Source organism: Diadema antillarum, unplaced genomic scaffold (genome assembly GCF_040938485.1).
Source record: "Diadema antillarum isolate AM-2024a unplaced genomic scaffold, OU_Dant_1.0 seq00001791_RagTag, whole genome shotgun sequence".
Lineage (NCBI taxonomy): Eukaryota > Metazoa > Echinodermata > Echinoidea > Diadematoida > Diadematidae > Diadema > Diadema antillarum.
Window position 1 is genome coordinate 325,949 of NW_027272469.1, and position 16,792 is coordinate 342,740.

The 16,792-nt window shown below is 38.9% G+C and overlaps 1 protein-coding gene across 1 annotated transcript in view; it reads left to right on the plus strand.

The window, feature by feature from the left end:
- Positions 1 to 16,792, plus strand: part of LOC139712316 (sorting nexin-25-like) — a 41,961-nt gene that overhangs the window by 1,411 nt on the left and 23,758 nt on the right. Inside the window, exons 2-8 of the mRNA XM_071624154.1 lie at positions 1,836 to 2,171; positions 2,876 to 2,951; positions 7,121 to 7,205; positions 11,824 to 11,881; positions 12,738 to 12,811; positions 13,618 to 13,790; positions 16,031 to 16,217. Of these exons, the coding sequence (XP_071480255.1) occupies positions 1,935 to 2,171; positions 2,876 to 2,951; positions 7,121 to 7,205; positions 11,824 to 11,881; positions 12,738 to 12,811; positions 13,618 to 13,790; positions 16,031 to 16,217 (890 nt within the window). The 5' untranslated portion in view covers positions 1,836 to 1,934. The remainder of the gene's footprint in view (positions 1 to 1,835; positions 2,172 to 2,875; positions 2,952 to 7,120; positions 7,206 to 11,823; positions 11,882 to 12,737; positions 12,812 to 13,617; positions 13,791 to 16,030; positions 16,218 to 16,792) is intronic.

The window sequence follows — 16,792 nt, forward strand, 5'->3', positions numbered from 1 at the left end:
GGACATAATCAAGCGAATTGCCGCAGTCCTTTCATTTTCGCGTTGCATTGCAAAAAAGCGTGGAGACTCCTTATAAGGGGTGCCCCGGGGGTTACTTATAAGGGGGACGGGGTTACTTATAAGGGGGACGGGTTACTTATAAGGAGGGGCCCCCCTTGTGAGTGGGTTTCCCGAACTGACATACGCCATTGTGACGGTTTCCACCATTCTGGCTGAAACACAACTTCGACCCAGTTCCCCCCGCATAAAAATGGTTAAATTTATTATTATTTTTTCCAGCTTGGTTTTCAAACCAGTCTGGAAAAAAAAAAAAGTTATACAGGATTGATCAGTAGACAATTTGACTCGCCTCTTCCACTGTTTCCTCCTGTTTTCTGGTTGTTTCCTCCACTTCTTTGCAGCGCTCCCCAATTCATTGCCGCCTTTGTTTGAAAAATGACCGCACGAACGTCTATGGCATACCGGCTACCAAATGCTCATTCACAATATTACGAAGTTAAATTTAGTGCTCGAACAACTTACCAGTACTTTAGTCAGTAAACGTAAGTGTACCGATATAGTGATTGTAAGGAGCATTTGGCTTGCCATAGATGTTCGTGCAGTCATTTTTCAAACAAAGGCGGCGATGAATTGGGGAGCCCTGCAAAGAAGTGGAGGAAACAACCAAAAAACAGGAGGAAACAGTGGAAGAGGTGAGTCAAGAAAATGTTTACTGATTAATCCTGTATATATTTTTTTCCAGATTGGTTTGAAAACCAAGCTGGAAAAAATAATAATAACCATTTTTATGCAGGGGGGGGGGGGGAACTGGGTCGAAGTTGCGTTTCAGCCAGAACGGTGGAAACCGTTGCAATGGCGTATGTATCAATGGTGTCTAAGAAGCGAAAAACTGACCCAGCCAATGTCATTACTATAAATGAGAAGTTTTTCGCGGAATTACACATACTTGTCGGTCAACTGTGAACTACAACATATGATGGTTTACAGTATCACTCGGGGTCTCGGCTGGCACTTTTAGCAGGCAGTTTGGAAAATTTACCAGCTGTACGAAAATAAAGGAAAATGTCTACTCCAGCCCAGGGTCTACTGACTGTCTAGATTATTCATTGTAACAATACATACAATGTAATGTTTAAAAGAGCTCAGAGTCATTGGTAATCATGGTATAAACGGATAGATCTACTGAGTAGGCCTACTGTACATCATACATGTAAAAGTGGATATCAGTCCGGGAAACCCACTCACAAGGCCTGCTCCCCCGTACAAGCACTCCTCTGCCTCACGAGGCCTGCCGAGAGCCTCATGAGGCCTCCGGGGAGAGAGTTCACTTTTTATTCATCTCACATCTGACATATAGATTGTCGCAACTTTGCACGGTGATTTTTTGTTACACACACATGTCCACTATCCATGATGAAAAGAAGAAAAAATTCTGTCTGTTTTTTTTTTTTTTACAAAAATTGAGTTTTAATCAACCGATGCACAGCGACCCATATTGTGCCATTCGCCTGTACAGTGACGGGGCATTCAACTGCACATTACTTGAATATGAGACCGTTCTGAAGCAAACAATTTTCACACAACAATAGATATAATGTACTCTTAAATGAATCCCACAAGAATTGGAACAATCATCCCCCAGCATTCCCACTGATTCGCACTGATCTGTTACTAGCCATCCCCTTTAAGCATGTTTCACAGCTGCTGCACAATCACTGAAATGCAGTCAATTAGCAATCTTTTAAAGCATGTTAAGATTGTCAAAAGAGTTGTGAAACTATCTGATCAGTACAAAATACTGAACATTTAAAATGCACATTTTGCTTCATTGATAGGTCTACACAGCTGCTCGTGTGCAGTTAAATCTGACCAGTTTTCTGGTCAGAAGCGTACTTGTGGCGTACAACATTGTAAATGGATGTAACTACACAGCCATGATCTACATCGGGAGGTTCCTGAATGTGTATACCATTGGAGGGTTTGGGGTCCTCCTGGCACTTCTGGTCCAGTTCCAGCTTGTCAGCACCTCATCACCATGGTTATACCTGGGTGTGGCATTCGTGGGTTTCTTCCTCGGGTGCTCTCTGATCCTCTTCTCCGGGAAGATCACCAAACCAGCCACCGTGCAGCAGCCTCCACCGGCGTTCAATACCCTGGTAACCAAAATCATGGTGAGTCACTTGTCTGCAGTGATCTTCATATATCTCAGGTCATCAGTGTGTTGGTTGGTTGTCAGGATGGCATATTGTCATACAAAACATGACATACTGATACAACTGTACAACATTTAGAGTACTGCAGAACTTTGCTGTGCAAATGCTGGCCATTTGCATTTTGTTTTATTTTCTCTTTACTTACCCTTCTCAGGCTTGTAGATTATCAGTTTGGCATTCTTGAGTTAGAAGCTCAGCTGTGAAAATGTTGGACATAATTAGAGTCAGTTACCATTTGAAACAATGAATGCTGCTTCATCCTCAGAGAGATTACTTTCTGGCCCCTTTCTCTGTGCTATATAATCTCTTCTCACCCTGTGATTGTCAACCTACGGCTATAGTAAAACAACTAAGATTAAGAATGATGTGCGATGTAATTTCAGCAAGTATGAACATGGTAACGAGGCATCTTGTGTGTGATTTTGTGAGTGTGTTAGTATGTAGGTTTGTTTTTTAAAGGAATGAGATCAAACTACCTTGATAAAATCCTTGTTTGAAGTGTTTCATTGCTTGATGTAACAACCATGTCTCAGCTATGACTTGTAGGCATTTCGAAAGAGACAGGCAAAGCGATAAACATCTCTTGACTATTCCTCATGGATCTTTGAGAGACATTCTACATTGTAGTCAGTGATGACATTCTTAACCCATGCTCTTGACAGGAAGTGAAAGCGCGACGAAGAAGACGAGGAAGGAGAGTTGTCATCTCACGTAACCTTGACAACGCACTCAAAGAAGGTGAGATCACTTGAGCCAGGCTAAATTCAATCCAAGCCCACTGCAAGGCCATGCATGGCCTTTTATACCCATCTACAGGGCTGTCTTTCTCAACTTTCCCATGTCTGAAAAGCATTTCAATACCCACTATCAAAACATGTTTGCAAAACTCCTTTTCGATCACGTTTCTCGAGTTGTTGCATTTATCAACTCTGTCATGAGTAGATTGGGAGGCCTTATCACTGCACAGCTCCATTGTGCAGTTTGACCCAAGGAGCAGAGATGTGTAGTTGGCAGTGGTTGACATGGGCAGGTCCAAGCTATCATCATGTTTCAAAACAACTTTGTGTTTATCAACTCCAGAGAAATGTGTTCTGGCTCAGACTCATTTGTGATCACACTTTTTTTGGCATTTCAGAAACGTGTTTCCAACCCCTTAATCAAAACAACTTTGCGTTTCAAACAGTCCAAAATTCAGGTTGAAAGTTTTTTGGAAACTTAAAGGACAAGTTCACCTTCATAAACATAAGGATTGAGAAAATGCAACAATATTAGTAGAACACATCAGTGAAAGTTTGAGGAAAATTGCACAATCGATGCAAAAGTTATGAATTTTTTAAATTTTTGTGTTGGAACCGCTGGATGAGGAGACTACTACAGCTTGTGAGTCATATGCGTACAACAGTATAAAGAAAATGTAAAAGAAAATTCAACATATTTTCACTTTTTTTGGCATAATAAAAGTGCATTTGACTTGCCTCTTTCTAAAGGCAGGGGGAATAATATTACCCATAACATTTGTCGGTAACGAGTCAGGGGAATGTGTACTTTTTTCAAAAGATGGAATTTTGTGAAATTCTCTTTATTTTTTCCTTATATTGTTGTACGCATGTGACATCTAAGTTATTCATACACTGCAGTACCGGTAGTCTTCTCATCCAGCGGGTACTGCACAAAAACTTCAAAAATTCATGACTTTTGAACGGATTGTCTGATTTTCCTCAAACTTTCAATAATGTGTTCTACTAATATTGCTACATTCTCTCAATCCTTATGTTTATGAAGGTGAACTTGTCCTTTAAAGTCTGTGCCAGAACTGAGTTGATGAATGTAGCCTGATTGGCCTCAAGCCACTCAGGAATCACTGTTTGGCCTTGGAACATCTTTAATGCACTTATTAGAGCTTTTTATCATGGATTGCCTTTAAAATCCTTGATGGCCTTAACAGCTTGTTTAAAAGAGCTGCACTGTGTGGCAAGAATTAGCTTTTCTATACATTTGAGCTAATTTCTTGTTCGATACTGTAGTCATTTGCAAATTGTAGCTCCATTTTATGTTTCTCTTTCACTGATGAATATGTGTTGTTTGCCCCAATGTGCATGGTGCACTGGTACTGTACCTATCCCTTTGGGTGTTGAAATGTGATGTGCAAGTTAATTATTATCAATACTTACTATTTAGCATTAATTGTAGTGATGTTTATCAGAGTTGTATGTGCATTTCGTAAATAGTTAAAATTAGGATCTGGTGCCTTGACTATAAATTCTTTGTCAGATATTAGCTTTCACTCCAGTGTAGTGACACATGTACATGCCTATACATTGTATATTTAATGGTATCTGTGATAAGATTTGATGAGAATAACAATTCTAATGTTAACACCAAAGCCAATGTGTGATGAAAGAAACTTTAGGGACAAATTCAAACTCATGTTTGGCATGATGATGTAGCAGACAATGGTCATACTGAATATATGAACATGTAATTTTAATTAAAAAAGAATTGCACAGTGATACATTTTTTTTTAAATATGACTTGCCATTAACAGTTGTTTCAAGCCTTATGGCGACTTCAAGTGTGTACATGATACTAAATGGAAACTGGTGTTTTCATGATTTTATCCTATGTAAACTCACTCGTTCTTACACAGAAGAATGTATGTGTTTTCATGTTAAAACTCCACAAGTTTCCAGATTACAGTATCCATTACCTCGGCAATATTAGATTACATGAGGGTCTCTCAGAAAATTTGTAACTTCATACTCATTTGTATAAGTCTTTGAAAGAGTGGCATGTCAAGCCCAATAACTTTACAAAGGATAAAGTTTGCATGTGAAAAAAATAACAAAAAATGAACAAAGCTTGCTTGACCTAGGAATGACCTACAAGTTTGTAGCTATGTAGCCAATTTGACGCAGCTACATGCATGAGCACAAGGGGCTAGTACAGGAAGAACAGTAGGGCAAAAGAATTCATAAACTAGAAAACCTGATTTAAACCAGTCTAGAGTGTAAGTTTATATTGAATAGTCTTGACAGGGAAAAAGCAAACAAACACATGATTGTGCTGTAAACTCTATTTACTGTAAACTCTATTTGTTGAATTTTCTAAGACTGCAAGTAACTGGCCGTTCAAGGACAGACCACATTTGAGAAATCTAGTCTGTATGGCAGACTGACGATACAGTTAAAGATCAACCAGCAGTGAGACTCAATGGAACCAAGCAAAATGCATTGTTCAGTGGGCACAGCGTCTATTGTCATGCACTGAGCTTTTGTCAGGAAAGGGTTCGGCAGTCCCTTTGTTCGTCCCAAACTTTGAGCACACAATGGCCCTGCTAGGGATCTTGGCCTCAGCACACATGGTAAAATGTAAACAGTTCTCTCACGGGCAAATTGTGCACAGGGCATCACTGGTGTGCAAAAGTAGTTCAAGGTTCTGTGTTACTTGTTATGTATGAACACTTTGTGAAGCAAGTACATAGCTTTCACAGTATGCGTACAGTTGTAGTTCATATACAACTATGGATGTCCATACAACATAGGCATATACTGTATGTGAATCCTTAAAAGTTCGCCGTTAAAAAGTTATTTCATGCACTTTGTGAACTTGTAGTGAACTTGTGACCAATGACAAAAATCTCATATACCGGGTAGTGTCTCTTACACAACTCTATATGACTTAATTGCCATCAGTCAGCAAGTGCATTTAATGCAAAGTTGTAATTACCTCCGCCAAGGAGGGAGGTTATGTTTTCATTACCGTTGGTTTGTTTGTTCGTTCGTTCGTTAGTTAGTTTGTTCGTTTGTCCGTGTGCAAAATAACTCAAAAAATAGTTAACGGATTGGGATGAAACTTGCCGGAAAGGTTTAGAATGACACAAGTAATAAACGATTAACTTTTGGTAGTGATCCGACAATTTTGGGGGAATCCATGAAGGATTTTTGATATTTTGGCAGGTAGGGTCGATGAACTTGGGAGTTCAGGCTGCGCGTATTTGAGGTTTGCATGCGCGCACTAAAGCGTGTGCTCTACATTGTAGTTCTGCTAGGGCAAGGCGCGCTGTGCAGCTGAGGGTTTATGACGTAACAAAGGCTTCTATATTGGGAAATTGGGCGGCTTTCAGCACACAATGCAGTACGTATGGGTGGAAATCACTGATCTCTGTGGAAGAACAAGATCAGTGCGAGTGGAAATGGGCTGCATGCTTGGCGGAGGTCTGCGCTCTCAGAGGGCTTCTCTAGTTATTGTTTTCAATGACTATATAATGTGTCCTCTGTTTAGGAAAAGATATACATGGAAATGAAGTTCTAATCTTAAGCAGTCTTGATGAAGCAGAAGCAATTAATGAACATGTTTGATGAAAAAAAAAATATGAGTGAAATGAGCCATGTTTTCAAATGAAAGATATTTGTTCATATCAAATTATACTCGCCAGATCAAGACATTCATTGTGTAATTTCGTTAATGGGATGCCATTTTGATTAACTGCATTAAAAAAAAAAGATAAAGATTCATGACTTTCTCAATAACATTATTCTATAAATGGTTCCTTTTTGTTGTTTATCTCACTATGCAAATTGCTTCATTAGTATCAGTTAAGATAGTATTTGTTCAAGGTTCTTATACATGTATATTGACAGGTAGGCTTTTTTTTAGTTTTTTTTTTTTTTTACAATGTACATGTATGTCCTGTCATTCTGCTGTTCAACTTTTGCTCTGTCTGTGTTTCTGTCACCTTAGCCTTGTCACCAGCTGTTTGTACCATGATATAAATTCACAGCTACCAATCTAGTTATGACAAGATTATAAAGTTTGTGGGGAAAATCCCCCAGGACATTATGGTTTTATGCTCCTTATCCCCCCTACATTGGTCTAACATCACCCCTTTCTATATCTCCCTTTCTCAGTGTTTGATCTGGTTGTGAGAGACTATGTCATGTACTGGTACAACACTCTAGGACAAGATGGGAAAATATTCGCAGAAGCCTTGGAGTAAGTCTACATTTCTACCATTCATTCAACCTGTACTGTGAGGTCAGAAAAGAGATTCCAAATTTCAGTGAGGTCCACGAGGGGTTTTAGCATGTCGCTGCGACATGCTAAAATTTTTGCGCGACATCCTTCAAAACTTGCGACATTCTAAGCGCCATGCCAATAAAACTGCGACATGCTAAAAGTAACTAACTCGCAAATGACTTTACGAGAGTGCTCCTTGTTGAAAGGAGCAGCAGTTTACAAGCGCCAAAAGTTTATCCACAGTCACCGCACCGATCACAACACAACGCGGCTCAACAACAAGTTATCAGTACAGTCTCGCACAACACCACATCACACACTTGCTCACTATCTCCCTCACCTCCCTGCTCACATGTGTATGCTATGGGATTGCGCTCTGATTCGGGATCCACACACACAGCAATTTGTGTATGTGAGGTAACACCTATGCAGCGGCACAGACAGCCGCCTGTATGCATGTGAGAGGGAGAGAGAGGACGGAAAGAGAGGGTCGGAGGCCGAGGGAGGCTGAGGAAGGCTGACACGTGCTCGCTTGTTGTCACGCTTGTTGTCGGGTTACGCAAAAACAAACGATATGAAATGCATGCCCCCCTTCGCCAAAGGTTGTATTTTATATATATGGAAAAATATATATATATATATATTTTTTTTTTTGCTGCTTTGGTTTGTTTGTTCGTTTGTCTGCCTGGCTGTCTCTCTATTCGCAAAATAAGTCAAAAGTTGGGAACAGATTAGGATGAAATTTCAGGAACAGTTGGTTGGTAAAATGGCGCAAGGAACAGATGATTAAATTTTGGTAGTGAGAAGGATTTATGATACCACTGGAATTCAACGTCAGGATATCCAGGATTTTTTCTTAGACTTTGTTTCGTATATTAATTGAAAGGATTCGTATCAATTCTATAGGAAGCTTGCCATCGGCAATAGCAATTACGCAAAATTAGATGCGTTCAAAGCATTGCCGCAGAGAGAAAATTACCTCCATCTTTCGTTAAAAAAAAAATCAAAAACAAAAACGAACGATGGAGTAAGCAAATGCAAATTGTTTAATCTCTTTTTTTTTTGGTAGATTCAGCGGGTTATTTTTTCTCTAAAAAGCCATGCGTTCCATTTGAACCTTTAGTAAGTTAGATTTTACTCGAGCGCCGAAGTTGAATTTATCCCAAGGATCTCGTCGCAATACCGAGTTTCCAATGTGTATTCATTTTCGCGTAGCTTTCGGTGCTGCAAAATTTTGCTAGGGCCTAAGTTTACTACTAAACTAATTTCTGTCGTTTCTCACACCTCGTTTGGTACGATTTCTTCCCTTTTATATCACTTTATCCGTTCCCTTTATACTTTGAAGTAATTAAACGTAATTCCGTGTCTCGCACTGTTATTTTTGTAACGGCGATTTCTCCGCTTCGCTGCAATACTTTTTCGAATCGAAGCGACGGAGCTCGGAGTTTGATCCCAGCAGCCGCTTCGATGTGCTGTTTGTTGTATTTTCTAAATAAAAATGTTTGTGTTGTTGGGAGGTGTTGATACTTTGTATTTGTTATTTATTTTCCTAGGTATTTATCTCGAGGGATTAGGGCCTATGCGTGTTTCTTAATGTTGATAGGAAAAGGCTAAAATGATCTTGAGTGATGTCTGATGGTGATGATGATAACTATGCTGGTGACTGGTGTAAAAAGACGGATTCCTGTGAATGCTGAGCGTGCGTGACGTTTGTTTATTTCCCTTTCCCTCTTACTCTTCTTTCCCCCTTACTCTCCTTTCCCCTCTCAAGAATGATAAAAAAAGAAATTACATACACCTCACAACAAAAAGAACCACGTGCTATAGCAACCTTCGTAAAGTTCAATCTAAATGTTCAATATCAGCAAAGAATAAGGGGAAAGCACGAATGACAATAAATAAAAGCGAAAAGATCGTGTATGCAGTCTCTTCGGCTAGAAGAAACTTGACACCCCACCCCTCTCCCTTGTGGAAATTTCCACAAAAGCAGGTGCCACACCCAGGTGCGTGCCAGACGAAAGAATGCGCGCACTGGAATAAACAGCGTGTAAATATCATGGAAATATCGATCGAAGAACCAGCTCATTAGTTGAATTAAAGGAATCATTGCAAAGATATCATGATTCTATTTCTATAGCCTTTCTTTTGGCGCATAGTAGGAAACATCGAACAGTCGATTATAGTGTACTTGATCGAATATCTAATGTTCCCTGAACAATAAAAAAAGGATTGATTATTCAGTCAATTAAAAATGCAATCACAGAAATACATGAATTAAAGGTCTCGTATGACCAGACAAATTCACTACGAGTACAATTGTAGGTCCAGTGAGATGCAGTCATCACCTGGTTTAATACAACGTGTAATGACAATTAATTCCAGTTCACGCTCATCAAAACTGCTTATTACTTTTCAAAGTTTTGGCTATCAACATTCGTTCGTGGGTGTATGTATTTTGTTTGTTTGTTTGTTTGTTTGTTTGTTTTGTGTGTTTTTCTCTCGTGAAAGGCGTAATGATTTCTTCGTATCGAACGTAAACTGCATGTTTACCGTAAACAAGCCATTCAGCTCAGCTCAGCTATGGCGCATTCGATCCATCGAACTTGCAGTAACCTCTTACAGGCAGGATCGAGCACATGGCGCATTCCTTTAAAGTGAAAACTAAGTTTCGGTAAGTGCTGGAGAACCCGTCTAGCACCATTTCATTTTGAACGTGAAGCCACGTGTTTGCATCGGCGCTTCCACACACAGCGCGGCATTTTGCGATCATCGTTATAGCAGAATTTCCGATTCCAGTCAGGGGAAAAGGAATTGGAATACTTCTGAAAATACTGATATTTAAAATCCAATAAAATAAAAAAGCCTGAAAACAACGCATGATTATGTTTAAATAGTAAACAATAATTGGAAACACAGAACAGAGTTTTGCATCCGCTCACACAGAAGCTCTCTTGAGAAGATGAAAGCATTCCCCGTCCCCTGCTAGATAGTGGAAGCTTCCATAATCAGCCCAGCAAGTTTTTGGAGGTACATACAGTTGTACTTGCACTTGTACACATTCATTGCGAGAAAGCAATCAATCAACGCTGAACATTGCGTAGTTTGGCATCTTTATCGTGCTGGTGACCAGCTCGATCCTTCGGCATGTGTCATAACGTTATGTTTAGAGCCTGTAGGCCTCATAAGTTGACAAGTTTAATTCAAAATAGCAAAAAAGAAAAAAAAAAGGAGATTGAAAAAATATGAATTCTGGTGGGAAAATACGAATTTTGCAGCTGCTGAGTACTAATTTTTGCTTCCAAAGGTTGGCAGCTCTGTACTTTGGAAATTTAATTTCTCTCTGGAAAGGCTTATTGTGGACAGAATTACTAGATCTGAGTTTTTGTTAAATGTCATTCAAGTTAACTAAACGTCTGTTTACCAGTAGGCTGCAAAAGTGCAGTTCTCACTTTTCTACACTCATCTCATCTACTTTGTGAGTACACAGTTATCTTGACATTTCAATGTGAAACCAGGGAGGTGGCTCCTCCCTGGTGAAACTGAAAGTAAATAATATTAAAGACAGTCAGTGTGCTGTACTGTAGTACAAGTTCAAGATGTCCTTGTCATTTATCATAGCATCCCCATTGAGGAGTATATCTATTCAAGATATATTCAAAAGGTCTTATGAGTAAGGAGTAGGACGATAATTATATTAACATTTCAAGAACAATTTAAAATCTTATGTCATAATCAAACAATTAACATAATTTTTCAAATATTAATGATTTTTATCCTGGCATTGCAGAGTGATCATGGTGATCAAAGTGTTCAAAATAAGGCTAAGATAGCACCAGAGAGCATCTAGAACCCAAGAGCTTCCAGGGCCCTTAAGCGGGCCCTGGACCCCGGCCGCAAGGGACTTCGCGCTTCGCGCTCGTGATGTGCGCTTCGCGCACATACTTTCATGCGCAATATCACTTTTTTCCCCCTGCAACATGCTAAAATTTCAAGTTGTGGACCACCCTGAATTTGATCATGTACAACAGTTGAGACAATGACAACAGGATGCATTCTGTATTGTATGCCGGTGGTAAATAGTATGATCCAAGAAATGTGCTCTGTCAGTTTGCTCTTGAAAAGATCAATGTTACTTCAAATCTCTTTGAAAAAAAATCTGTCAATATGAATAGTTCATTTCAGTGCAGTTTAAGGAGGAGAAATCAATATTGAGATCCGCATTCCCCCTTCTTTATACATGCACTACAAATTCAGAGGAGTTGTTTCAGAATGATACCACTATATAACTCTGCTCAGCAAGTTATGATCATTATTGTACAAGTCTCAATTAAACAAAATTGTCTGTTTGCTGTCAATATTGTCTCTCTGCTGTCAATATTGTCTCTTTTTAATCATTGTTGATACAGATTTGATGAGCTCTGTTTTCTAACTGCTTTTATAAAAGTGAAAAAAGAACAAAACAAATACAGATCTGAAATTCTCCATGATATGTGCATTTTTGGGGAAAATAGACTAAAGAAGTTACTTATAGTTACTGTCACTGCAGCTGCAAGAATGTATAAAGGATTTTATAATCTTCCTTTTCTTTATCCAGAACCGATTTTTGGGAGGTTGTTCATAACCTATCCCTGAGGTTGAAGCGAATAGACATGGTAAGAAACCCTTTTTGAAACATGTTTCTTTCATGTCGTCTTCTGCAATGGATTATCAAAATGGAGAAGATAAGCATTTCCACTATTAGACAGAGATGTCCATTACAATGATATCAGAACAATAGAACAGTGTTAAATGTAGAACGACATACTTTAACACAAATATCATGAAAATAGAGATGTCCATTACAATAATATCAGAACGATAGAACAGTGTAATGTAGAACGACATACTTTAACACAAATATCATGAAAATAGTAAATATGGTTTTGTGTGCTTGGAACTGTGCATTAAAGTTATCTTGATTTTTATGCAGTACGTTGGTGTGAGATTATGTTTGAAGCAAAATTTTTTATGCTAGATAAAAAAAAATATATACCTTGATCATCACAGGTAATATGTCATAGTTTTCAAGTCACGATCAATTTGTGAAGTGCACATGATAGATAGATTGCATTCTTCTCCCTCTAACACTAGAACATAATAGTGCTGAAAGATATCCATAGAAAAGTCAAGAGAAAGGTCATTTATTTGCATTATGATTTACAAGTAAATTGATATGAAATTCTGGATTTTTGCCAAATAATATCTCTAGATGACATGACAAGGGATTTTAGAAGATAATAGATGTTACCCGCTATCCTGAAGAATAATTGTGTATTTCATGTCCAAAATGTATTGACGGACTGAGTAGATTCAGTTCAGGAATGTTGCCTATAGCAGTTGTATGTGCAAAATGGTGACATGTGTATGTTTGCGTGTGACCCCTGGATTTTATGTCACTGAAAGTTTTACTGCAAGATTTATGTCTTTCGTCAAATCGCTTTGATTACTGTTGTAACTTGCATTTCACAGGTTCGCTTCCTTTCAAGTGATGTCGTCTATAAAGTGTGTGATCATTTCCAGAAGTTGAGAGAAACCAGTGTAAGGTATGCACTATTAATGTAATATCATGCTTTCATAAAACTCACTGCATGATATGCTGTCAATGCAAAAGCTGTTTGTAGTGGGCATTGTATCACCAAACCACATGCTTTTTGGTTATTGAATATAAAATTTGAATGGTTCTGAGTCCAATACATGTATTTTTAAGGTGTCATTGTGAACTCTTGAAAGCCTTAATTCAAGTTTATTGTACACATTGCTGCATCACTGTGCTCTCTTTTGATCAACAATGGCTATACAAAATGACATGTATAAGAACAAATACATTCAGAATGAACATAGAGCCCAAATTTGATGAAGTGTTACATGTTATCCTACACCTAGCACCACAAAGCATTTATATAAATACATGGTTTACATACAATGTATATGACTGCACCTGAATCACCTATAGCTCCGTGTAGAGCAGTGAGTCTTTTCAATTTCATTGTCTTTATCTTTTTCTTCGCATGCTTTACTGGAAGCAGATTTCAGTTCTTTTGTTATCATGGACAATGTGTTTTTAGTCTGGAGACATTTTTATTATAACTATTGTTCTCATTTTGTATATTTAACAATACATAATATCGATTTTACTGATTACAATTTTTACAGTGGTTGTTTCCATCCCTAACACACATGTTAGAACTATTTTAAAGCACTAATGCTGGGTTTTTGTTTCATCTGCAAATGGTAAATTATGCCTTTAATGTAACCTCAACTACCACAATTGATGCTGAACTTTCTAATGATTGAAGTGACCTGTAATCCCTCTCAAACCTCTCTGGATTCTGCCTCTTCAATCTCGTAGAGAGGGGGAGGAACCAAAAATCTTCTACCTCCACCCCTCACTGGCCAGTGAGGAGGCAGAGATGGGGTTCCTACGGGAGGCGGTGGAGGTTCTCCTGGTGTTACTCCTCCCAGAGAGGATTGCTGGATGCGAGACGGCCAGACAGCTGCTCAGAGAAATCGCCACATGCCAAGGTAATCATCAAGTCATGATTTACTGTATATGCCATATATTTAGCGAGTCTAAATTTTCGCGAATCGGAACTTCCCAACGATTTCGTGAGTGGTTAAATTCGCGATCATGGAGTCCTGTTCCGAACGGAGAAATGTATACGCCTATGTCACATTCATAGCTAGATCAGAGTCAATATCTTCTCGTGTCTTTAATTTCGCGAATAGCACCTGACTTGCAAAATTCGCGAAAATAAAACCTCGCGAAATATTTGGCGTATATATTAAGTGCCTTTCATTCATTTTCACATTTTTCTCTCTCTCCAAGCATGCAAGATAACTATGCTGTTTTCTCCATCAAATTATTGGCAGTGCGTATCATTTATATTTGAATCATATTTCATATATGAATTAAAATCTACGTGAAATGGGACAATCACCATCAGTGACAGTTTGTTTTCTTTTTCTGTTATCAACCTGACAGATAAACACAAGATGTATTTTGTAACACAATGCAATATGAGCATCTTTGAACGAGATGTGTGTCAAGTTAATAGTGCGTGCCAACAAACACATGGACTCTGTTTAAATGCAACGCTATGATTCTATGCAATAGACTAAATGAAGCCAATGTCATTTCATCTTCATGAACAGTAAAGAGAATACAATTTTAGTAAGGATACTGGGATAGTAGATAATCTGATGCACAAACTCCAGGATTCAAAATAACGAACCCTACAAATTGCAAGCCGCATTACTTGCTGTAAGATATAAACTAATATGTGTGTAAACGGTACAAAAGATGACCAGAAGTTGCATTAGAAAGCTTGTGTATAAGGGACACTTTTATTGGAAAGCACCAAATGCCAGGGATGCTGTATACATGGGCACAGTAATGTGGCAATCTGTCCTTCAATGAGCAGGGTTCCTTTTGCTAGCCTAATCTCAGTACTTGACTCCATTAAAATATGCATATTGAGTAACAGTAAGCATAGTGAATGGGACTAAGCACACTTTTCCACTTTCCCATGTAGCAGGCTCTTACAAATTCGATACGTACTGCTGAAACATTAGACAGGAAATAAATAATAAGTGGGAAATTCTACAAGTTCCTTCGCACAGGCATAGTACAACCATCCTTTGGATGTGTAGTGTAGTGAAACTAAAAGCTGCCAGAGCGTAGGTACAGGTGTCTGATACTTAGTACATGTTGTACTGTGGAACATGATGCATGGAACTGTGTTGTATCGGTACATGCCGTGGCATTCATCATGCTCTAGCCTATATGTTAAATCAACTTCTGGGGTCAGCAAGGGATATGTACAATTCTGCATGTGACTATATTAGGGCGAGTTAGGAGCAGAGAGAGAGAGAGAGAGAGAGAGAGAGAGAGATATGGGGGGGGGGGGGGAGGGGGGAGAGAATGAGTACAGTGGGGGAGGGACAAACTTGGGCAAGCAAATACAAAGGGCAACCTCGCTTTAATTCGTTAGTTTTGTGGGGGTAGGGTAACACAGCAAAATGGATGATAGTATCAAATCTCTTTATCTTAGGAATGCACTGCCTTTTACATGAGATTCCATGGTATATCATCTACATCCACACTTCTCAGCTGGTGGTCTGTGAAGATTTCCCAATTGGACTGTGATGTCTTTCAAAAATGAAATGAAAAAGATTTTTATCATAGATCTAATTGGGCCTTGTAGAATTTTGTAGGAGCCAAAGTGGGCCTTGGGTTAAAAAAAGATTGAGAAGCATGGCTCTCCATCATGTCCTACATTAGCCGTGGTCACACTGGCAAAAGATCGCGAAGTTTTCGCTATCTTTGATTGTCCGTTCACACTGGCAGCCAATGTTCTGTGCTTATGTATCTTTAAGTTCTCAAAGTGTTGGTCACTGGTGTGTGTGCACAAGAAAGAAGAAAGAGTGCACCATCTGACAGGCGATGATTGGGATGTAACAATGCACACCTGTACATACAGTGACCATGCACTATGGAATGCACCGCCCGCAAACAGGTGGTGGACTGGTCATATGACAAACTTTGCAAAGTTTTAGTTGCTAGCGTTCACACTACTCAAAGATTGAGAAGTTTGGCAGGGGTCTAAGAAATATCCCTCGTTGAGTGGGAAGTTTTGCAGGAAGTTTCACGAGAAGTTTGTGGTCACACTGGCAAATCTTCGAGATCTTTAAGATCGTGATCTTAAACTTCACTATGACTGCGGCTATTGATGGTCTTCTAACCCCTATCTCTCTCGGTGCAGTCATCAAACCAGCTGTGGACATGTTATGCAGCCCTCACTTCATCAACGCCACGTTCCTCATGCACCTAGAGAAGACTGAGAAGCTAGTGGAGAGGAGCAAGCGTCGCTACGCCTTCGCCGCTACCTACGAGGAGTTCATCAAGCTCATCAACGCCACCAACGACGTGGACGAACTCCTGCAGATCAGGTGGGCTCTCAAATTATGATGATGTTCCATCTAATCTTGGAACATCAGTTTCAGGGGAAGCTGTTGAATCTTGGCATTTGTTGAGATTAGTCTGTAAAAGTGATTGATTGGGGAGAAATTTTTGCTTCACTTTCCTGCTAATCCATAACTTGCAAACACTGTGTTGATGCAAGTAATTCTTTCAAAATTCAGGAAAAATTTCATTCAAAAAGTCTAGAAAAAGTAATCATTCCAAAAGTCCAGAAAAAAAGAAATCCTTCTAAAAGTCCAAAAAAGTACCATTGGTAATCTGTCCAAAGATCAAAAAGAAAAAACAAATATGCAATGAAATGTTATTAAAACCAAAAGTGTCAGATAATATTGGTATAGTGTTCATACATCTCATGAACCTAAAATGTCAGTGAAACCAGTTGTACACCCATGAAGTAGCAAAGAAATCAAACAGAGAGCTAAATGTTTACAATGACATCTATCTACCATTCTTACATCTCTAGACAGCATTGCATCTGATCTCTTTTGTAAATCATTTCCATATTTCTAGTTGTCACCGTGAGATTTGGTTGGTAGATCTAAAT